This window comes from Anolis carolinensis, chromosome 2, assembly GCF_035594765.1.
Source record: "Anolis carolinensis isolate JA03-04 chromosome 2, rAnoCar3.1.pri, whole genome shotgun sequence".
Taxonomy (NCBI): Eukaryota; Metazoa; Chordata; class Lepidosauria; order Squamata; family Dactyloidae; genus Anolis; species Anolis carolinensis.
This window is the reverse complement of record NC_085842.1, coordinates 166,742,255-166,763,184: the sequence shown is the minus strand read 5'-3', so window position 1 is coordinate 166,763,184 and position 20,930 is coordinate 166,742,255. Positions and strand designations below refer to the sequence as shown.

At 42.8% G+C, this 20,930-nt stretch overlaps 1 protein-coding gene across 2 annotated transcripts in view; it reads left to right on the top strand.

Annotated features, from left to right (window-relative positions):
* mmp19 (matrix metallopeptidase 19) overlaps window positions 1–15,904 on the top strand; it is a 49,732-nt gene extending 33,828 nt beyond the window's left edge. For both annotated transcript variants that reach the window (XM_062974040.1, XM_003223237.4), the window contains 6 exons: window positions 4,120–4,335; window positions 7,317–7,562; window positions 9,337–9,462; window positions 11,200–11,364; window positions 11,636–11,763; window positions 14,865–15,904. In XM_062974040.1, the coding sequence (XP_062830110.1) occupies window positions 4,120–4,335; window positions 7,317–7,562; window positions 9,337–9,462; window positions 11,200–11,364; window positions 11,636–11,763; window positions 14,865–15,092 (1,109 nt within the window). In that variant the 3' untranslated portion in view covers window positions 15,093–15,904. The remainder of the gene's footprint in view (window positions 1–4,119; window positions 4,336–7,316; window positions 7,563–9,336; window positions 9,463–11,199; window positions 11,365–11,635; window positions 11,764–14,864) is intronic.
* The last annotated feature ends 5,026 nt before the right edge of the window (window positions 15,905–20,930 follow it).

Sequence of the window (20,930 nt, the reverse complement as noted above, 5' to 3'; positions counted from 1 at the left end):
ACGATATATTGAAAACATTGACTACAAAAATGGCTTGGATTATCCAGAGGCTTGGATAAGCGAGGCTTGGATAAGTGAGACTCTACTGTATTTTGAACAAATATCATAGTAATGTGAGTTCTTATCAGGTATAAAACTGACAGCCATTTACATTTTATAGCAGTGATGATCTTTCTATTGCCAAATATGCCACCATGCTTGCACTAGGGGTAGGAAATAGCAACAATTTTGGATGAAACTCATGTTTTGCATTAATAGTTGTTTTTTTAAAACCCTCAGAGGGATATAAGGCACATATACCAGAACAGCCTAATGAGAGCTGTACAGAAATAAAAAAATCAGGATGAATGTGTGCAGAGGGGAATGAATAGAATACTAAACAGAAGCACAGCATGATACAATGTTGTTTGTTGCAAGCAGCTCACTTGTGATTTCAGTGTTGTCTTTAATAGATAGCATACATATTAAGTTCCATCCTGGTAATCTTTATTAGAATCCTGTGGCAACAAATCCAACAGCACATTGTTCAGGGTTCCTCCCATTTGTTTGCTCAGGCTAACAATGCAGAGCAGAGCCATAAACCTCAGATCAGTCTGGAGTCCCTTGATCCCTTATCTGAAAGTAATCATCACTTACTTCTGAGTAAACACATTTAAGAATACGCTGTTAGTTTACCACAGAGCTCCTATTTATGTTCAGTCCCACTTCTCCCCATGCACAGAGACGAGTGTCTCCGTTTAGAAGAAGTCAGAAAGAGTTAAAGAGATATTTGCTATTTCATATTTTATTCAGACTTCAGTGCTAAGAATTTGAAGAACTGGCTGTATGCCATTCATGATGTTGCCATAGCTTTGGAATGCCTTTCCTTGCTCTCTTTTGGCAAAAGGGGAAAAAAATGTCTCACGCTATCATTTTGGAGACCCACATTTGGATCCCTGCTCAGCAATGAAAACCCATGGTATGTCCTTGGGCAAGGATTCTCCCAGCCTCAGTTGAAGGCAATGACAAACCTCTTCTGAACTCATTTAGCCAAGAGTCAACTTAGGTCAGAAACTATTTGAAGGCACTTCAACAACAACATCATTTTAATAAGTTTTGGCTTTAAAAATGACCTGCTTTATTTCAACTGTATTGCTGCCGATTAATTTATTTTGTGTTGTCGAAGGTTTTCATGGCCAGAATCACTGGACTGCTGTGAGTTTTCCGGGCTGTCTGGCCATGTTCTAGAAGCATTCTTTCCTGGCATTTCAGCCACATTCTATGACAGGGATCCTCAGAGGCTGTGAGGTCTGTTGGAAACTGGGCAAGTGAGGTTTATTTATCTATGGAATATCCAGGGTGGGAGAAAGAACTCTTATCTGCTTGAGGCAAGTGTGAATGTTGCAACTGGCCACCTTGATTAGCAATGAATAGCCTTGCAGTTTCAAAGTCTGGCTGCTTTCTGCCTGGGGGAATCCTTTGTTGGGAGGTATAAGCTGGCTCTGATTCTTTCATGTCTGGAATTCCCATTTTTTTAGTCTTGCTCTTTATTTACTGTCCTGATTGTAGAGGTTTTTTTAAAATACTGGTAGCCAGATTTTGGTCATTTTGGTCATTTTCATAATTTCCTCCTTTCTGATTGTTTCCAGACATGAAACAATCAGGGCCAGCTAACGCCTCCCAACAAAGGATTCCCCCAGACAGGAAGCAGACAGGCTTTGAAGCTGCAAGGCTATTCAATGCTAATCAAGTTGGCCAATTGCAATATTCGTACTTGCCTCAAGCAGACAAGAGTTCTTTCTCCCACCCTAGACATTATTCCACAGATATATAAAGCCCACTTGCCTAGTTTCCAACAGACCTCACAACCTCTGAGGATGCCTGCCATAGATGTGGATGAAACATCAGGAGAGAATGCTTCTGGAACATGGCCATACAACCCAGAAAACTCACAGCAATCCAGTTTACTTTGTATTTTCAAAAGTTCTTCTACGCTTGAGTTCCTTTCAGGGCGACAGGTAGCTAATAATTTCTGAAATAAAACAAAGGATTGTTTTAGTTTCATAAATGGGAAGCTGAGGTTAGAGTAGTGATTTACTAAAAATGCTCTTGTCCAAGTGTGATTTGAGGCTTGGCTCCTTAGGCTTAAGCCTGACATTTCCTCCATCATACCAAGTTATACAAAACAGAACCAAAATCAAACATGAGGCATCTCTAGAGAGGGCTCCTGTATCCTGAATGTTTGTGTAAAAGAGCGCATTTCAGCAAGTATTGATGATCACAGGTTGCATGACAAGCGACACCTGATGAAATCCCCTCTTGTACATCATAATTAATGGGACAGGAGCCCTCTCCCGTTATCACTCTGGCAGCCTTAGCATCTTTTGAACAAGCTTGGATTATTTCTATCTTGTCAAAGGGTCTCTTTGTGCTCCCATCCATCCTCAGCAAAACAGTGGGTGTTTATGCTGCTTCTCTCTCACATCGACAGTCAGAGGCCTTTGGTCTGTGAAATGGCAGATTCTGACGTAGTAAACACCTTGATTGAAGGTGATTTTCCACAACCAGGGAATTCTTTCCATATCAGTTTTGGCAACTGAGCTCAGCATGTTGAAAGGACAAATAGCGAAATGAGGAGAGGCTTAGCCCAGTTTGAAGTACTATGCAATTTCTTCTTTTTAAGACCACCCCCCCTTTTTTTTTTCATATCAGGAGCAACTTGAGAAACTGCTAGTGACTTCTGGTGTGAGAGAATTGGCCGTCTGCAAGGACGTTGCCCAGGGAATACCCGGATGTTTTTGATGTTTTTACCATCCTTGTGAGAAGCTTCTCCCATGTCTCCGCGTGGAGCTGGAGCTGATAGAGGGAGCTCATCTGTTCTCTCCCCGGGTTGGATTCAAACCAGCAACCTTCAGGTCAACAACCCAACCTTCAAGTCATCAGTCCTGCCAGCACAAGGGTTTAACCCACTGCGCCATCGGGGGCTCCTACCATTCCCCCTTATCTTAATACAATGAAGTCCTCAGCCAGCTATGAATGATATATTCAGGCCATCATGAAATAGCATTTGTTGTATTGACAGGGGAAAGACATGTGGACTAGTCTTATCTTCAGATGACTCAAAAGTAATCCCCACCTATTTCAGTAGGACCTATTCTCATGTAAGTTTGCATACCACAGCAATAAGCTTTAGTCAATAAGCAGTTCATACAAGGGGGACTTGCAACAAAATACCTTGAAATGTTCCTCCCTTCCCCAAGATTGTGTATCTGCCAACCTAGCAGTTCGAAAACATGCCCACCTCAGTGGGAAGGAAAAAGGGTGCCCATGCAGACATGCAGGCAAAAGGATCAGAGATGTCTACAGACAGCAGGCTCCTTTGGCATGGAAAATAGAACAACAGCACCTCTCCATGACCGGAAGTTCAGCATGGCCTCCTGACGCCAGAAATGGAAGAAAGAGGAAGCCCTTTACCTTATCTGTGTTATTGTATGTCATTATTCATGTAAAAAGGCATTGAATATTTGCCTTATATGTACTATAATCTTCTCTGAGTCCCTCCGGGGAGATAAAACAGTATATAAATAAAGTATATTATTATTATTATTATTGACACAACGATGTTGTATGACACAGCAAACAAGATAGATATGCTGGATTTCGTATCACAAAATCACAAGTCGAACACTTCCCAGGTGTCTAGGACTGTGTGATGTATTTTCGGATGATGCGCGCAGATCCCAGTAGGGTGGCCTTCTGCAGTTGGCAGATCGTGATTTTGTCAACGTCTATTGTTTCCAAATGCCGGCTGAAATCTTTTGGGACGGCACCCAATGTGCCGATCACCACCGGGACCACCTGTACTGGTTTCTGCCAGAGTCTTTGAAGTTCAATCTTGAGGTCTTGATAGCGGCTGAGTTTTTCCTGTTGTTTTTCGTCAATGCGACTGTCACCTGGGATGGCAACATCAATGATCCGAACCTTTTTCTTTTCCACAACTGTGATGTCTGGTGTGTTGTGTTCCAGAACTTTGTCAGTCTGGATTATTATTGTTATTATTACTTCTTCAAACTTTAATGTTCCCTGTATTCTGCCAGTTGGTTGCTGACTCCTCTTGCTCTCTCCTTCCTCCTCCTGCAGGTCGCTGGCGCAAGAGGCACTTGACTTACCGGCTTTACAGCCACAGTGAAGATATGGGGGCTGCGGCCACCCGCACTGCTATCAAAACTGCTTTCAAGTATTGGAGCGATGTGACGCGGCTCACTTTCCAGGAGGTGCGGACTGGCCGAGCTGACATCCGCCTCGCCTTCCACGGTTCTTCTCCTTGGGGCTGCTCACGGCCCTTCGATGGTCCTGGTATGGACCCAAGCTTGGCTTTGGGGGGCTCGGGAGGCCTGCCTGAGGTGGTACCTAAAGGAGGACAGGGAACTGGAGGCCCTGAATGGCAAGGGTCTGCTGAGGATGCCACTGCACCACTTGGATGGAGCATCAGCTTGAGGGATGTCTCAGGGTGACAGACAGTGCAGTCCAAATAGGAGAAATTCAGTGGTAAAGAGTCACGTGTAAGCTGAGTTGCGGGCCTCAGGGTGGAGTTACTTAAATCAAGATGGCTAATAATAATAATAATAATAATAATAATATACTTTATTTATATTCCACTCTATCTCCCTGAGGAGACTCAGGGCGGATTATAGAACATATATACGGCAAGCATTCAATGCCATTATACAATTAACAAGGACAGACAATACCCAGACAGAGGTAAAGGCATTTCCCATTTTATTTCCGGCACCTTGGAAGCTGTGCCCAACTGCGGTCACTGGAAGGGGGGGGGGGGTGCTGTCACTCCATCTTCCATGCAAAGGAGCTTTGTTGTCCTTAGACGTCCTCCTGATCAATGTCCTTTAGGTAAAAGTAAAGGTTTTCCCCTGACGCTAAGTCTAGTCGTGACCGACTCTGGGAGTTGGTGCTCATCTCCATTTCTAAGCCAAAGAGCCAGCGTTGTCCGTAGAGATCTCCAAGGTCATGTGGCCGGCATGACGGCATGGAGCGCCGTTACCTTCCCGTCGGAGTGGTACCTATTGATCTACTCACATTTGCATGTTTTCAAACTGCTAGGTTGGCAGGAGCTAGGGCTAACAGCGGGCGCTCATTCCGCTCCCGGGATTTGAACCTGGGACCTTTTGGTCCGCAAGTTCAGCGGCTCAGTGCCTTAACACACCGTGCCACCAGGGCCCCCAATGTCCTTCAGGGTGCCTTTATTACCTGCTTGCTAAAAGTGGTACCTATTTATCTACTCACATTTCTGCTTTCAATCTGCTAGGTGGGCAGGGAGCTACGGCTAACAACAGGTGCTCACCCTGACCCGGGCTCAAACAGACGACCTTTTGATTGGCCTACTGTGCTAAGTCCGGCCCCTTTCCACTGCCATGTGGGTAGCTTGGGTCCAAATAACTGATTCAGACTTGGTTGTTATTTTCTATTGCAAAGGGCTTCACAAAGAAAAGGGTGTATTCTGGTTTTGACTCATTCAGCATAATCTGTAACTGTATGCCCATTGGGAACACAGGGATTAGAATAGGTTTTGCTGTCACTTTTTTAGGCAGTGGATGGCACAATCGAACATTTAACATGATCTGACACCTTCTGATTCTTGTGAAAATGAACTTTTCAGTGCAAAAGTCCATATAAAAGAGAGAGAGTAAAGCCCTCTCCTTGAAATGCTCTTAATGACCCTGGCAGAAAGAGTGTCTATTGAGTACACTGGCATCTCTTAAATGTATACATCCATTGCGGAAAGGCTTTCTTGCCCATAACAACCATCTGACTTTCCAAGAGTAATACTGGATCTGGGAGTAAATCTGCTATGAAAGATTAGGCTGAGGTAGATGCCAGTTGCCAGCCCAGGTGGAAATTGTGCCTGCAGTAACATTCTCTGTCCTCTGTGACTAGTGTGATCGTGCATGGTGCCCTAGCTGCATGAAAAAGAGAGGGGTGGGCATGTGAATTCACCTCTTTATACAAATGTTACACCAAAAGTAGGTGGCTTTACTTATTAAAAAAATAATTAAAAGGTTCAATTTTGTAGTTATCCCAGAATCACACAGAACCAGTTGTTACCCGGTTTAAATTGAGTTAATTTAGTTTTTTGTGTGTGTCAGGAGTGACCTGAGAAACTGCAAGTCGCTTCTGGTGTGAGAGAATTGGCAGTCTGAAATAAAGTTGCCCAGGGACGCCTGGATGTTTGATGTTTTTAACATCCTTTGGGAGGCTTCTCTCATGTCCCCGCATGGGGAGCTGGAGCTGACAGACGGGAGCTCACCCTGCTCCCTGGATTCGAATCGACAACCTTTCCATCAGCAGCCCTGTCGGCACAAGGGTTTAACTCATTGTGCCACCAGCAGCAATTTAATATAGTTGATTTAGAGATAATGTTAAAATGTGTTGTGTGTCTGTGCAAAAAGCAAATACAGAGAATGTCTATGCATGTATCAAAGCTTGATGATACAGTGTTCCCTCACTACTTCGCGGTTCACCTTTCGTGGATTCACTGTTTCGCGGTTTCTCAATAAACTCTAAAAGACTATTATAAATCATAAAAAATTACAATTTACAGCCTAAGGAAGGGAGGAAGGAGAAGCCAAAGGGAGAGAAAAGGAGCCCAAGCGGCAACAGGAAGAGAAGGAGGCGATTTATCAACACACGATTGGTTGATAAAGACTTAAAATAGTGTATAACTACTAAAATAATGCATAAATATTAAAATAAATATAGTGTCCCTACTTTGTGGATTTTCACTTATTGCGGGTGGTCCTGGAACCTAAGCCCAGTGATAAGTGAGAGAACACTGTACTATTTTGAGAGTACAACTGCCAGAAGTAACCGACCAACCAGGCCACTGAAAGTTTTGGGTGTTGTAGTCAGAAAGTAATATTATGTGTTTCTGTATATATATGCAGAGAACTGAGCAAACTCAATCTGAACTGTTGAAAGGCAAATGCTTGAAAGACACCATGCCAAAATGAAAGGGCATGTTAAAAATGCAAAGTAGTGCTATTTTAAAGAGGCAGACTTTTATTTAGGACGGGGTTCACCCTAGCTAACCTGTGAGTAAATCAATAGGTACCGCTTTGGCGGGAAGGTAACGGAGCTCCATATAGTCATGGCGGCCACATGACCTTGGAGATGTCTATGGACAACTCCGGCTTTTCGGCTTAGAAATGGAGATGAGCAGCAACCCCAGAGTCGGCCATGACTAGACTTCATGTCAGGGAAAACCTTTACCTTACCTAACCTGCCTTGCAAATGTCTGATCTATGCCTCCTTATCTCTTACAGGACATGTCCTGGCTCATGCTGACATCCCTGAATTAGGCACAGTTCATTTCGATTCAGCCGAGCACTGGACAGAGGGAACGCCACGGGGTGTCAACCTGCGCATCATTGCTGCACATGAGATTGGCCATGCGCTGGGGCTGGGTCACTCCCGACACCCAACAGCCCTGATGGCACCCTCCTACAGTGGCTACCGGCCCCGCTTCCGTTTGCATCATGATGATATCGAGGGCATCCAGGCCTTGTATGGTATGTATCAGGTCAGGGTGGGGATTTCCACCCCATCTCATGTGACCTTCCATATTGTGCATAACAAGTGAAGATGTGGGTTTAAACAACTGGATCTGCTGCTCTTGCATTCGTTTTTGCCTTCCAATTTCTTTCCTGACAAATATCAGCTGATTTTCTTCTAAAATGAGAAGATGGAGTGTTTGCATAGGGAGGGGGACAGTATAGGACCAGATGAGAAGAGCTCCCCAGATCTGCCATGTATACCTAACATAGGTTACAGATTTTTTTCATGTCAAGAGCAACTTGAGAAACTGCAAGTCGCTTCTGGTGTGAGAGAATTGACTGTCTGCAAGGATATTGCCCAGGGGATGCCCAGATGTTTTGATGTTTTTACCATCCTTGTGGGAGGCTTCTCTCATGTCCCCGCATGGAGCTGGAGATGATAGAGGGAGCTCATTCGCACTCTCCCCGGGTTGGATTCGAACCAGCAATGTTCAGGTCAACAAACCCAACCTTCAAGTCATCAGTCCTGTCGGCACAAGGGTTTAACCCACTGCGCCAGCAGGGGCTCCAAGTTACAGATAAAGTACTACATCTGGATTAAAGAGCCTCTTCAGTCTTCTCAAGTATAATTGAGGGTTTCATTTTTTTATATTTTGTTACTTACTGTAAATATTGATTTTGTAAACCATGCAAAAATTTATGGAAGTTTTTATAAATAAGGCAAATCACAGTTACAGCAAGTTTTTCTATTGAGGTCAAGGATCATGAGGCGCAAACACTGCATGAGGTCCTCTAAGGCTGTTTTTCATCATCCCAGTTCACCTTTCCCCACCAAAATGAGCATATTTACATACCCTGAATCCAGCAAAGGGTCACAGTTTGCTTCTTTAAAAACTCTGCTTTGTTTTACCTAAACATTTTAACAAAGCTCTGGAAAGATTGGGTTGCTGTGAGTTTTCCAGGCTGTATGGCCATCTTCCAGAGGTTTCACCCACATCTATGGCAGGTATCCTCAGAGGTTGTGAGGTCTGTTACAAACTAGGCAAGTGGGCTTTATATATCTGTAGAATAATGTCCAAAGTGGGAGAAAGAATTCATGTCTATTGGAGGAAAGTATGAATGTTGTTAATTGGCCAGCTTGAGTAGCATTTAATAGCCTTGCCATTACAAAGCCTGGCTGCTTCCTGCCTGGAGATTGTTGCAGTTTGCAGTGGCAATGGAAAATAGACCCACTCTCATTTAAATTAATTCTAAGATAATATGAGTTGCACACTCACTATAATTCCTGCATTGTACATTTTTAACTTCACCAAGTTGCAAAGAGTCTATAGGGAAGATTCAGAATCCTCATAACAACTTATGCGATCACCCTTCTTTTTAAAAAAAAAAAAAAAAGAGAGAGTTTTTTGCCTTTTCTGTAACATGCCTCATGCTTTGCCTGCCTTCGTGCTGTCCTCTGGCTTGTGTATAGCCTAGCAACAGGGGGGAAGTCTGTTTCCCATTATAAGCAACATGGGCCTGTGCCAGTGGTTTTCAAATCATGAGGCGAGAGCCAGCACTGCAGGAAAAGCAACAGCAAGGCTGGCGTTTCTTTTCTTGATGACTTCCTGAATGGGGTTCTGGCTGGGTTGGGAGGGAGAATGCCAGCACATTGGTACAGTACAAGATCCATGGTTTGCCAGCTATACTGGCCAAATCTTCCCTTGATCTGCCTCATCAAAATTATTTTTCCTGTCTCTGGTTTTTCTGACAGGCTTTGCCCATTAGTAATCCTTGTTCTTCCTTGCAGGCAAAAAGACTCTGTCAACTACAACAGTAATGACCTCCCCTGCCCGTACTACCGTCCCTACAGTCTCTGTGAAGCCTAGTAAAGTCCCCAACCCATGCAAAGATGGGCTGGATGCCATCATGCTGGGTAAGTCTCTTCTCTGTTCCCTGATTCCCATATCCAAACAACTGCCATTTCTCTGGGAATGTGCAGAAAGCAGGGACAAATCACAGTCTAGGTTTGCACAAAATGAATGTCTTCTCCATTTCCCCTTTTTACTATAAGTGTACCATTTTGGCATGTAAATAATGGCAGGTAGGACTGATAAGTAGAATTAATGACAGAGCAAAAGGTAGAAGCAAGCTGGAACTGCCAGATCTTCCTAAGTTGCTGAATCTTGTACATTCAAGATTGTGAGGAAAGGCTGCTGCCTGTCTGATAAGGTGCTAAAGGGATATAGAAGATACAGTGCATTCAGAAGGGTGTGTGTATGTCTACCTATATCCCTATCTATCTATCTATATGGTAGAAAGTGTATCCTTATATGCTTCTAGGATAGTAATTTATATAGTTTACTATGGGATAATATTCTTATATATATGGAATAGTAAGGAGCCCCGGTGGCGAAGTGTGTTAAAGCACTGAGCTGCTGAACTTGCAGACCGAAAGGTCGCAGGTTCAAATCCCGGGAGCGGAGTGAGCGCCCGCTGTTAGCTCCAGCTTCTGCCAACCTAGCAGTTCGAAAACATGCCAATGTGAGTAGATCAATAGGTACCGCTCCGGCGGGAAGGTAACGGCGCTCCATGCAGTCATGCCGGCCACATGGCCTTGGAGGTGTCTATGGACAACGCTGGCTCTTCGACTTAGAAATGGAGATGAGCACCAACCCCCAGAATCAGACATGACTGGACTTAACGTCAGAGGAAACCTTGACCTTTTATACAGAATAGTACAATGGTAACTGGACCGACTTTGGATTACAACTCTGGATTATATGGTTTTAATTAGTTGGTTTTTCTGCTTTTAATGTTGAGATGTTTTTAACTTGTAAGTTTTTTAAATGTACAGTAGAATCTCACTTATCCAACACTTGCTTATCCAATATTCTGGATTATCCAACGCATTTTTGTAGTCAATGTTTTCAATACATCGTGATATTTTGGTGCTAAATTCGTAAATAAAGTAATTACTACATAGCATTACAGAGTATTGAACTACTTTTTCTGTCAAATTTGTTGTATAACATGATGTTTTGGTGCTTAATTTGTAAAGTCGTAACCTAATTTGATGTTTAATAGGCTTTTGCCTAATCCCTCCTTATTATTCAACATATTTGCTTATCCAACATTCTGCCAGCCCGTTTATGTTGGATAAGTGAGACGCTACTGTATTTGTGATTTTATTGTATGTATGTTGTAGCAACAAATTGTGCCTTGTGTAAGACCATTCTAAGTTCCCTACAGAGTGAGAAGGGCGGGATATAAATGTAGTAAATAAAAAGATAAATAAAATAATAATGGTTTTATTTATTTTCCATAATATAATTGTAAAGTACTTCTTCAATACCGCATTCCTGTTTGCAAACAGAAGAGCTAGTGACGTATTCAGCACAGTGGCTCCCAAACTTTGCTCCTCCAGATGTTTTAGAGTTTAATTCCTGATTGTTGGCCAAGTTAGCTAGGGCATCTGGGAGCTGAAGTCCAAAACACTTGGAAGACCAAGACTTGGGAAACACGAGCAAACAAATCTGTTAGGACTTGAGTTCTGCTATAGGATAGCCGTAAGTCAACTCTTTATGTTTATCTTTCAGAACTGAGGGAGAGGGCAGCACATGGGAGTCACATTCTTTTCAGTTGTAACCCTTTTCTCCCACACTTTGACTAGGGCCCTATGACAAGACCTATGCTTTCCGTGGGGATTATGTGTGGACAGTGACAGACTTTGGGACGAATCCTCCGCTGAAGATCTCAGCCTTGTGGAAGGGGCTGCCAGGCTGGCTGGATGCAGCTGTGCATTCACCTCGCACTGGGCGGACATACTTCTTCAAAGGTTTGTGGGCTCAGTTAGTAAGAAGCAAGACTACTTTTCTGAATTATTTAATTCAATTTCAAAGGTGTTTTTTTAAAAATCCCCATTAAAGCTTCCCTGCCAACTTTTGCAATCTTTCGTATGAGATTCCTTTACATAGAGCCTGAATATGCAACAAAATAGAAGTTACATAGCTTCTGACACTGGTTGTATTAACTACAAATAACGGGTTACTACTTGACTTTGTCTTAGCTGCTTTTTAAATTCTATGTTTATGTCATTCTGGCTCCAGGTAGTAAATTGTGGCGTTATCAAGGCTTCAAGCTGGATCGTGGCTACCCCAAACCCCTCACTCGTATCCCAGCTAAGATAGATGCTGCTCTCTACTGGCCAGGAAATAAGAAGGTCTTCATCTTTAAGGTAAATAGGATGGCTGAGATAAATAAGTTGTAGTTGTAGGAGCCCCCGGTGGTGCAGGAGGTTAAACTGCTGAGCTGTAGAATTTGCTATCCGAACAGTTAGTGGTTCGAATCCGAGGAGTGGGGTGAGCTCCCACAGTTAGCCCCAGCTTCTGCCAATCTAGCAGTTCAAAAACATGCAAATGTGAGTAGATCAATAGATACTGCTTATGCGGGAAGGTAACAGCACTCCATGCAGTCATGGCGGCCACAGACGCCGCCAGCTTTTTAGCTTGGAAATGGAGATGAGCGTCAACCCCGAGTCAGACACAAAAGGATTTATTGTCAGGGGAAAACCTTTACCTTTACCTAGTTGTAGTTAATCCCAGTGGTTAACAATTACTGTATATAATTAAAGTAGGAATATTAAAGCAAATGGATTCTTCAAAAGGAGAATGGTTTAAAAAAAGATGGTGTGGGGTTGGGGGGTGTAAAGATGTCATGATCATTGTGTTTTATTCATGATTGCTATGTTTAGGTTGACTGTTTAAGGTTGTGTATTTCAGCTATTCTTGTGCAGAAGCTGGGAGCCTCTAGGGCATGGCCAGGAAAAGGGGCGTAGCTTCACCTTGCTGGTGGAAGCCTTAGAATTCAAAATTTAGCAGTTGGAATTCGGCAGTTGGAGTTTGTCGGTTGAGCAGAGCAGTTGGTTCTATTCAGTGGGAAAGGAGTGTGATCGAAATAAAGAGATTGTGGGAGGAAGTTGAGCAGCTAGAGAGTTTTAGCGGAGAAGGGCTAAAATTAAAGTTGCTGAGCCTTTAGTAGGAATAACTAAAGAGCTGAGGTTACATCCCTAAGTCATAGAAGGACTAGGGTTAACCAGTTAAACTCCCCAGTCCAAGTTTGATCGGGTACAGATCAATTAAGTTCAAGAAGGACAGTATTCCTAACTGAAAGAAACAAGTCTTATAAAGCTAATACCATACTAAGCTCAGTGAAACGATTGAAAAGTCTTGCAACACTTACTGTACAGAAGTAACATCGTTCAACTTAAGTTATAACATTCTTGCGACTATCAAGCTTTGTGCCATAAATAAACAAGTTACTGTTTCTTCAAATGTTGCTTATTATTTGAGCAAAGCATCTTTCAAAGGTGGTGGCAGCGACAACATAGAAAAGTGAAATACATAGAGGTAGAAGGTGAACCCTTCGCATTTTGGTGGCAGCGGTGGGATCCAAAAAGGTTCCATCCCTGTCATCACATCAAGTCTTCACAGGGGGGTACATGGTTACAGTGCAGAGAACATGTCTATATCTTCTATTACTTCCTGTATTTAATTCCCTTTTACTGATTTACTTAGATTTGTGGGAAGGGAGGGAGCTTTACTAGCTCAACCCACTGTAGACATTTTTTGAAGGAATCTTTACAGATGGGTAATAGTTTTGAGACTGCGGAGCTGGATTCAAATGCAACGAATCCAGAGCAATACAGGGTACAGAGTCTTCTGTTTCAATTCAGTGGCTCTCTGTGCCTACTGATGGCAAAAGGGGTGGTTCAGGGACTTTAGTGCCCAAAGGGAATGGAAAGTCAAATGGGCTATTGATTGGTTTTAAACTGACAAGTTTTCCGTTCTGTTTTTCAAACACCCCTTTCTACATGTCAGCAAACGCTTTCAAAATAGAAGTCAGAGTGCAGTGGTTCTCAACATACCTGTGTGGAGGGAAAGCTATTATTGTTTTCCAATGTGCTGGAGATCAGCATTCAACACGCACTCAGAATTATTTTGCTCTATCCTGGAAACTTGCCATTGGCTGCAATTGGTTCAAAAACTGCCACTTTTTAGTAGCTCTATCTTAATATAAGTTGTGTTGTTGAAGGCTTTCATGACTGGAATCACAGGGTTGTTGTATGTTTTCCGGGCTGTATGGCCATGTTCCAGAAGCATTCTCTCCTGACGTTTCGCCCACATCTATGGCAGGCATCCTCAAAGCTTGTGAGGTTTGTTGGAAACTAGGCAAGTGGGGTTTATATATCTGTGGAAAGTCCAGGGTGGGAGAAAGAACTCTTGTCTGTTTGAGGAAAATGATACAATTGCCCACCTTGATTAGCAGAGCACTTGATGAACCAATGTGGACACAGCGTATTATTGGAGAACACAGAAATGCTGGACCACTCTCACAACCACCATGCCAGACGGCACAGAGAAGCCACTGAAATCCACAAGGATGTGGACACTTTCAGCAGAGAGGAGGAAACCATGAAAATCTGGCAAAATCAATACAGTAGAGTCTCACTTATCCAAGCTAAATGGGCCGACAGAAGCTTGGATAAGTGAGTATCTTGGATAATAAGGAGAGATTAAGGAAAAGCCTATTAAACATCAAATTAGGTTATGATTTTACAAATTAAGCACCAAAACTTCATATTATACAACAAATTTGACAGAAAAAGTAGCTCAATACGCAGTAATGTTATGTTGTAAATACTGTATTTATGAATTTAGCACCAAAGTATCACAATATATTGAAAACATTGACTACAAAAATGGCTTGGATTATCCAGAGGCTTGGATAAGCGAGGCTTGGATTAGTGAGACTCTACTGTATTGAAAAACTCTCAAATCAGGACAGTAAATAAAATACAACATTCAGAAGACAGGGAAATTCCAGGCATGAAACAAATCAGAGCCCGACAAAGGATTTCCCCAGGCAGGAAGCCGCCAAACTTTGAAGCTACAAGGCCATTCAGTGCTAATCAAGGTGGCCAATTGCACCATTCACACCTGCCTCAAACAGACAAAGAGTTCTTTCTCCCACCCTGGACTTTTCACAGATATATAAACCCCACTTGCCTAGTTTCCAACAGACTTCGCAACCTCTGAGGATGCCTGCCATAAATATGGGCGAAACATCAGGAGAGAATGCTTCTGGAACATGGCCATAAAGCCTGGAAAATTAACAGAAACGTAATATAAGTTCTGAGAAATTCAACATTTATGCATCCTGTTGTAGTGAATTGTGTTTGTCTCTTTTAATGGTCAAATTTCAAGATGAACCTTGGTGATTGTCGAGACACTGGAGGAGTCTTTGTAAACTCATTAACTTCTACACAATCTTTCTTAGGGCACTGGCTTCTGGCAGTGGGATGAACTGGGGACCCATTTCACCTCCCTCCCCAGGAAGATCTCCAGCCTTTTCACTGGAGCCCCAACCCACCTAGATGCTGCATTCACCTGGGAGAACGGCAAGGTCTACTTTTTCAAAGGGCAGAGCTACTGGAGGCTCAATGACCAACTACGGGTTGAGAGAGGTTACCCACTGAGTACACCTGAGCGCTGGATGCATTGCTAACACTGAGAAGGATTGCCCTTGCTTGCTTCCCAGGAGGAGCTTGCATCCCATTTCTCATAGACTCTGCAGCAATGAGATTTTTCTTTATGGACCCAACAGCGGCGCCTAGTGGCGAGAGACCAGAACAACCCTTCTCAAAAAAGGACCAAGCGGGGCGGGTGGGAATAAATACAATGGACAGCTTGCACATCTCTTGTTCTGAACTTTGATCTTTTAGTGCTGGACTCCATCAACAATCATGTTTACTTTGGCATCGGTATGATTGGCAGAAAGGGCTAGTCCAGTCTCAGGATGTAAGAAGTCTAGGAGAAGGAAGAAATGGCATGTGGTGGGGATTGGGTGCAAATCCACATTAATAAGGCTAGTCAGCAATAAAGTTTTAAGAATTACATATTTTTTGACAACTGAAGCTGATATGCCAGAATTATTCTTATCTGCGGGGCACATATCCATTTACTATTGTGCCTGGAGAAACAATTCACTTTGCCTTTGAGTTTTACCAGAACAAGGGTTAGATTCCTTGTTTAAGGCCAAAATGTCATGGGAAATACATGTAATATGTTGGGGTGGGTTTGGGCATGTCCTTTATGGCACACATACAAGCCACCTTAGTGATTGCTAGCCAAAACCCCGATGGTTCATACTGTGTTCCATGTTCACCAGTCATTATCAGTTCTTGTGGATCAAGCAGAAGGAGTGGAGACTTTTAATTCAGAAGGCCTGAATGTACACAGCTGGCTAGCCGCAGCAGTTGCACCAGACGTACTCCGTCCAGAATTTTAAAAAATAAAGAATATGATGGCAAACAGTAATTATTTTTTTGTCTTATGAAAATAAATCAGAACAGACTTGCTGGAAGAAAGATGGAATTGGCTATTCCTTTCTCAGAAGGGAGGTGGAGATCAGTTTTCAATTTCTGCAATATTATTTTGGCTGCCAGTTCCCAATTTTACATGAGGCAGTAGCCCAATATGGCCCATTATCGGTTTCTGCATCTGCTTTCCTATATCTTGATAGCAATCAGCTTGGACACTTGCTGTGGGAAGTGAAGGTCCAAGTTCCAACCTGCATAGCTCCAACTTTCCAGTAGCCCCCAGTAGCACAGTGGGTTAAACCCTTGTGCTGGCAAGACTGCTGACTTGGAGGTTGGGCTGCTGACCTAAAGGTTGCTGGATCGAATCCAACCTAGGGAGAGAGTGGATGAGCTTCCTCTATCAGCTCCAGCTCCATGTGGAGACATGAGAGAAGCTTTCCATAGGATAGTAAAATATCCAGGCACCTCCTGGGCAACATCCTTGCAGACGGCCAATTCTCTCACACCAGAAATGACTTGCAGTTTCTCAAGTTGCTCCTGACACACACACACACACACACACACACACACACAAAGTTCCAACTTGCATAGCTCAAACTTTCCAGTAGCTCAGCTCAACTTTCAAATGCTATACAAGAGCTAGGGAATCTGTGACCCAACAAAAAACACAGGGCTTGATTTCCAAGCAATCTCAAACTCTGAGCAAGCAATATTATTAAGTGGGAAGAATATCTGACATATGTATGTTGATAGATCTCTTCCTTCCACTAGAATGGCTTAATCGGACTGGCTTAATCCCAGACTATTACTACACCAGGAATATTTGTAAATACAGTAGAGTCTCACTTATCCAACACTCACTTATCCAACGATCTGGATTATCCAATGCATTTTTGTAGTCAATGTTTTCAATATATCATGATATTTTGGTGCTAAATTTGTAAATACAGTAATTACTACATAGCATTACTGCGTATTGAACTACTTCTTCTGTCACATTTGTTGTATAACATGTTTTGGTGCTTAATTTGTAAAGTCGCAACTTAATTTGATGTTTAATAGGTTTTTCCTTAATCCCTCCTTACTATCCAACACATTCGCTTATCCAACGTTCTGCCAGCCCGTTTATGTTGGATAAGTGAGACTCTACTGTAACACTATGTAACAATTTTTAAAAAAAAATCTGTTCCTGGTTTGAAAGTGTTGTTTCCTGTTTAATTGTGTAGTGCCTACTTTAAAAGTAGTTGTTATGCACTAGAAACATCTTTTCCTGGCTGCAACAAACAATGTTGAATTGGTTGAGACTCTTGACAGATTAATCAAAAAACTAGCAAAATGTGCTGCAGGATGTCCTAATACACTTTTTCCATATTTTTATGATGGAACCAATTAGGAAATATTTATAACCCAGAAACAAAAATCGTGTCACATAGTGTAATTGACCTCTTTTTTGGCTTCTGGGTCCGGTGGCTTTTATTCCTTTCCAGTCTTTAAAAAGTTACAGAACATCACAAGACTACACAGTGTGCAAAGCAGAGGAGGCAAAATATGGTCAGGAGAGCATGCTTCTGGGTCAACACTTCACCAGAAGTGTTCCTTTTGCCATCTAACTATGTACATGCACGTAGCAACCACAGCCACACTCTTAGAGCCTTCTCCTCCAAAAAATGACAATCAGAACTGGGTGGCAGGTTAACAGTTGAAAGGCCAGGGAAAAAGAACAAGGTCATATCTAGGTGCAGCCTCAACCCAACACAGAATGGGCTATTGGGTACAATTGTTCCTGTTTGTAGACCTGGGTTCCATGCACTAGTATGGATGTCTAGGCCAGTGGTTCTCAACCTGTGGGTCCCCAGGTGTTTTGGCCTACAACTCATAGAAATCCCAGTCAGTTTACCAGCTGTTAGGATTTTTGGGAGTTAAAGGCCAAAACATCTGGGGACCCGTAGGTTGGGAACCACTGGCCTAGATCCTCATCAAAACAGGGCAGTCCTCAACAGAAATCTGCCAAGGCAAAGAAAAAATGGGGTTTTATGAGCCCGCTGTGCTCTTCCACCAACAATCCCAGATGCTGTACATGCATGATTCTTTGCCCTAGTTTTGCCTTCTTCCAGTGAGTTTCCCCTGGCTGGAGAAAGGTCTTTCCCTTCAGATTCTTTAGGGCAGTTCAGTCACAAGACACTGCAGAGAGAGGCAGGAGAACCATAGGTCCTCTTTTTAGCTAGAAAACATGACCAGAAGCGACTCAAGTTGCTCCTGACATGGAAAAAAAACAAAAACAAGAAAAACCCATTTGAGGGGTGGGGGAAAGGCCTGAACGAAACACGAAGTTTGAGAAATTCCCATTCTGGAAGTCTTTTGCAGAATAGGAGAGACAGCTGCCCTTAAAAGGGAGGTGGTATACCTTACTTTTAAGATACTGTGAAGTGTGGAATGCCACTTATTGGGATAATGAGTTAATGAGTAAGCACACAGTCTATCTAATATTATTGTGTATAATCAGATATGGAACTGTGAGAGGGAAGCCATGCATTTCCAATTTCAAATTTAACAGAGGCTATTTTTATTTGCCAGGGAAGTAGTACCATTAGAAAAAAAAACTTGGCAAAAACTGAGATGATTTCTAATTTACCTCTAGCTGGTAGCTGTTAATCTGATTTTTCGTTTTACAAAACGGGACACCAGAGCCCCTTTCATGTTACCGTATTTACTTGAATTTAATGCTTGCTTTTTTTGGCTAAATTACCTCGCCAAAATTGAGGTGCTCATTAGATGGTACATTAGACTTGAATAAATACAATCTTTCCACTGCAGCTTCAGACAGATAATTCTTGGCACTTGCCCACATGAAAGATTTCTTACGCTTGCTCACTCTCATGCATGCATGCACACACACACTCATCTTCTTCTCATTCACACTCCCCTACCAGCAGCTGTGTACAGACCCCTTTAAAGGCCAGGAGATATAAGTTTGCAAGTGTTGAAGGAAGCAGAAGGAAGGAAGCAGAATTAGCCGCCCAAATAAAAGGGGCCTTGGGGCAAAGCTGAACACAGACTGTAGCATTTTCAAAGACATAACCACAGGACAGGAGGAAGTACCATTGCCTAAGTCTTCATGCCCTTTCACAATTTGTTCTTTAAAGAACAGTAGCTGGAACAGAAGGGCGGACAAAAGTACAGTAGAGTCTCACTTATCCAACATAAACGGGCCGGCAGAACATTGGATAAGCGAATATGTTGGATAACAAGGACAGATAAAGAAGATTATTAGATTATGATTTTACAAATTAAGGACCAAAACATCATGTTATACAACAAATTTGACAGAAAAAGTAGTTCAATACACAGTAATGCTACGTAGTAATTACTGTATTTACGAATTTAGCACCAAAATATCACACTGTATTGAAAACATTGACTACAAAAATGCGTTGGATAATCCAGAATGTTGGATAAGCGAATGTTGGATAAGTGAGACTCTACTGTATTCTATGTTCAGTTCCTAGGTAATATTGGCAGGACCCATCAAGACTGTTGCCTCTCCTAGGTCCCGGATTTACCTATCACTAGGAAGCAATTTCTTATAATAGCTTTGTGGAAAATTTAAATGACAACATGCTATAACAAGGTGTGGGAATGTGTCTCTCTCCAGATATTTTGGGAGGCTGCAGTTCCCTTCAGAGTTAGATAATAGGACCAATGGAGAAGAGTGTTGTCATCAAACATCTGGAAGGCTACATATTTCCCAACATGCTGTCCAGCAAGTTTCAGGTCCATTGCTATAGGAAGAACAGCTGCCAGAAGTAATTTTGTCCAGAGCACCTCTTTCCTTGCTGACAGACAGACCTTAGTTTGTGCATATATGTATACAAGATATCTTTGACTGCCTTTTCCCTGCCCCAATCCCCAAAAGGACATACAACATTACAACCCTTAGACCAGGGGTCTCTAGACTAAAGCCTGCAGGTTGGATGCTGCCCTCCAAGGTTATTTACTTGGCTCCCACCCTAAACATTAGACATAAAGCTCTTCCACACAGCCATACAAACCAGAGTATCAAGGCAGAAAGTCCCACAGTATCTGCTTTGAACTGGGCTATCTGAAGGCCCCTCCACACAGCCCTATATCCCAGAATATCAAGGCAAAAAATCCCACATTATCTGAGTGTGGATTCAGATAACCCAGTTCAAAGCAGTTATTGTGGGATTTTCTGCCTTGATATTCTGGGCTAGAGGGCTGTGTGGAGGGGCCCTGAGTCCATACTGCCATATATCCCAGTTCAAAACAGATAATGTGGGATTTTACTCAGCTGTGTGGAAGGGGCCTTAGAGTTACCTTGAGTCTGAAACAACTTCAAGGCACACAACAACAATCTCAATTAACTTGACGATCTCATCAACCAAAAGCAAGCTCACACTTCCCATTGACATATTGGTAGGTCTACGTTGGTTAGACCTAAAGGAGCCCCGGTGGCGAAGTGTGTTAAAAGCGCTGAGCTGCTGAATTTGCAGACCGAAAGGTCCCAGGTTCAAATCCTGGGAGCGGCATGAACGGCCGCTGTTAGCTCCAGCTCCTGCCAACCTAGCAGTTGGAAAACATGCCAATGTGAGTAGATCAATAGGTACCGCTCCGGTGGGAAGGTAACAGCACTCCATGCAGTCATGCTGGCCACATGACCTTGGAGGTGTCTACGGACAACGCCGGCTCTTCGGCTTAGAAATGGAGATGAGCACCAACCCCCAGAGTCAGACATGACTGGACTTGACGTCAGGGGAAACCTTTACCTTTGCCTATGTTGGTTAATGTTTCTTCTTCATTTCAAATATTGTATTGTTCTTTTGTTTGTTTTGCACTCCAAATAAGATTTGTACAGTATGCGTAGGAGTTAGTGTATTTTTCAAAATGTAATCCAGCTCATCCACCCAACAGTCTGAGTGATCGTGAACCAGTTCTCGGCTTGAAAGGTTAGAGGATCCCTGCCTTAAACTATCTTTCGCTGATCCCTAAAAGACATGTCTCTGGTA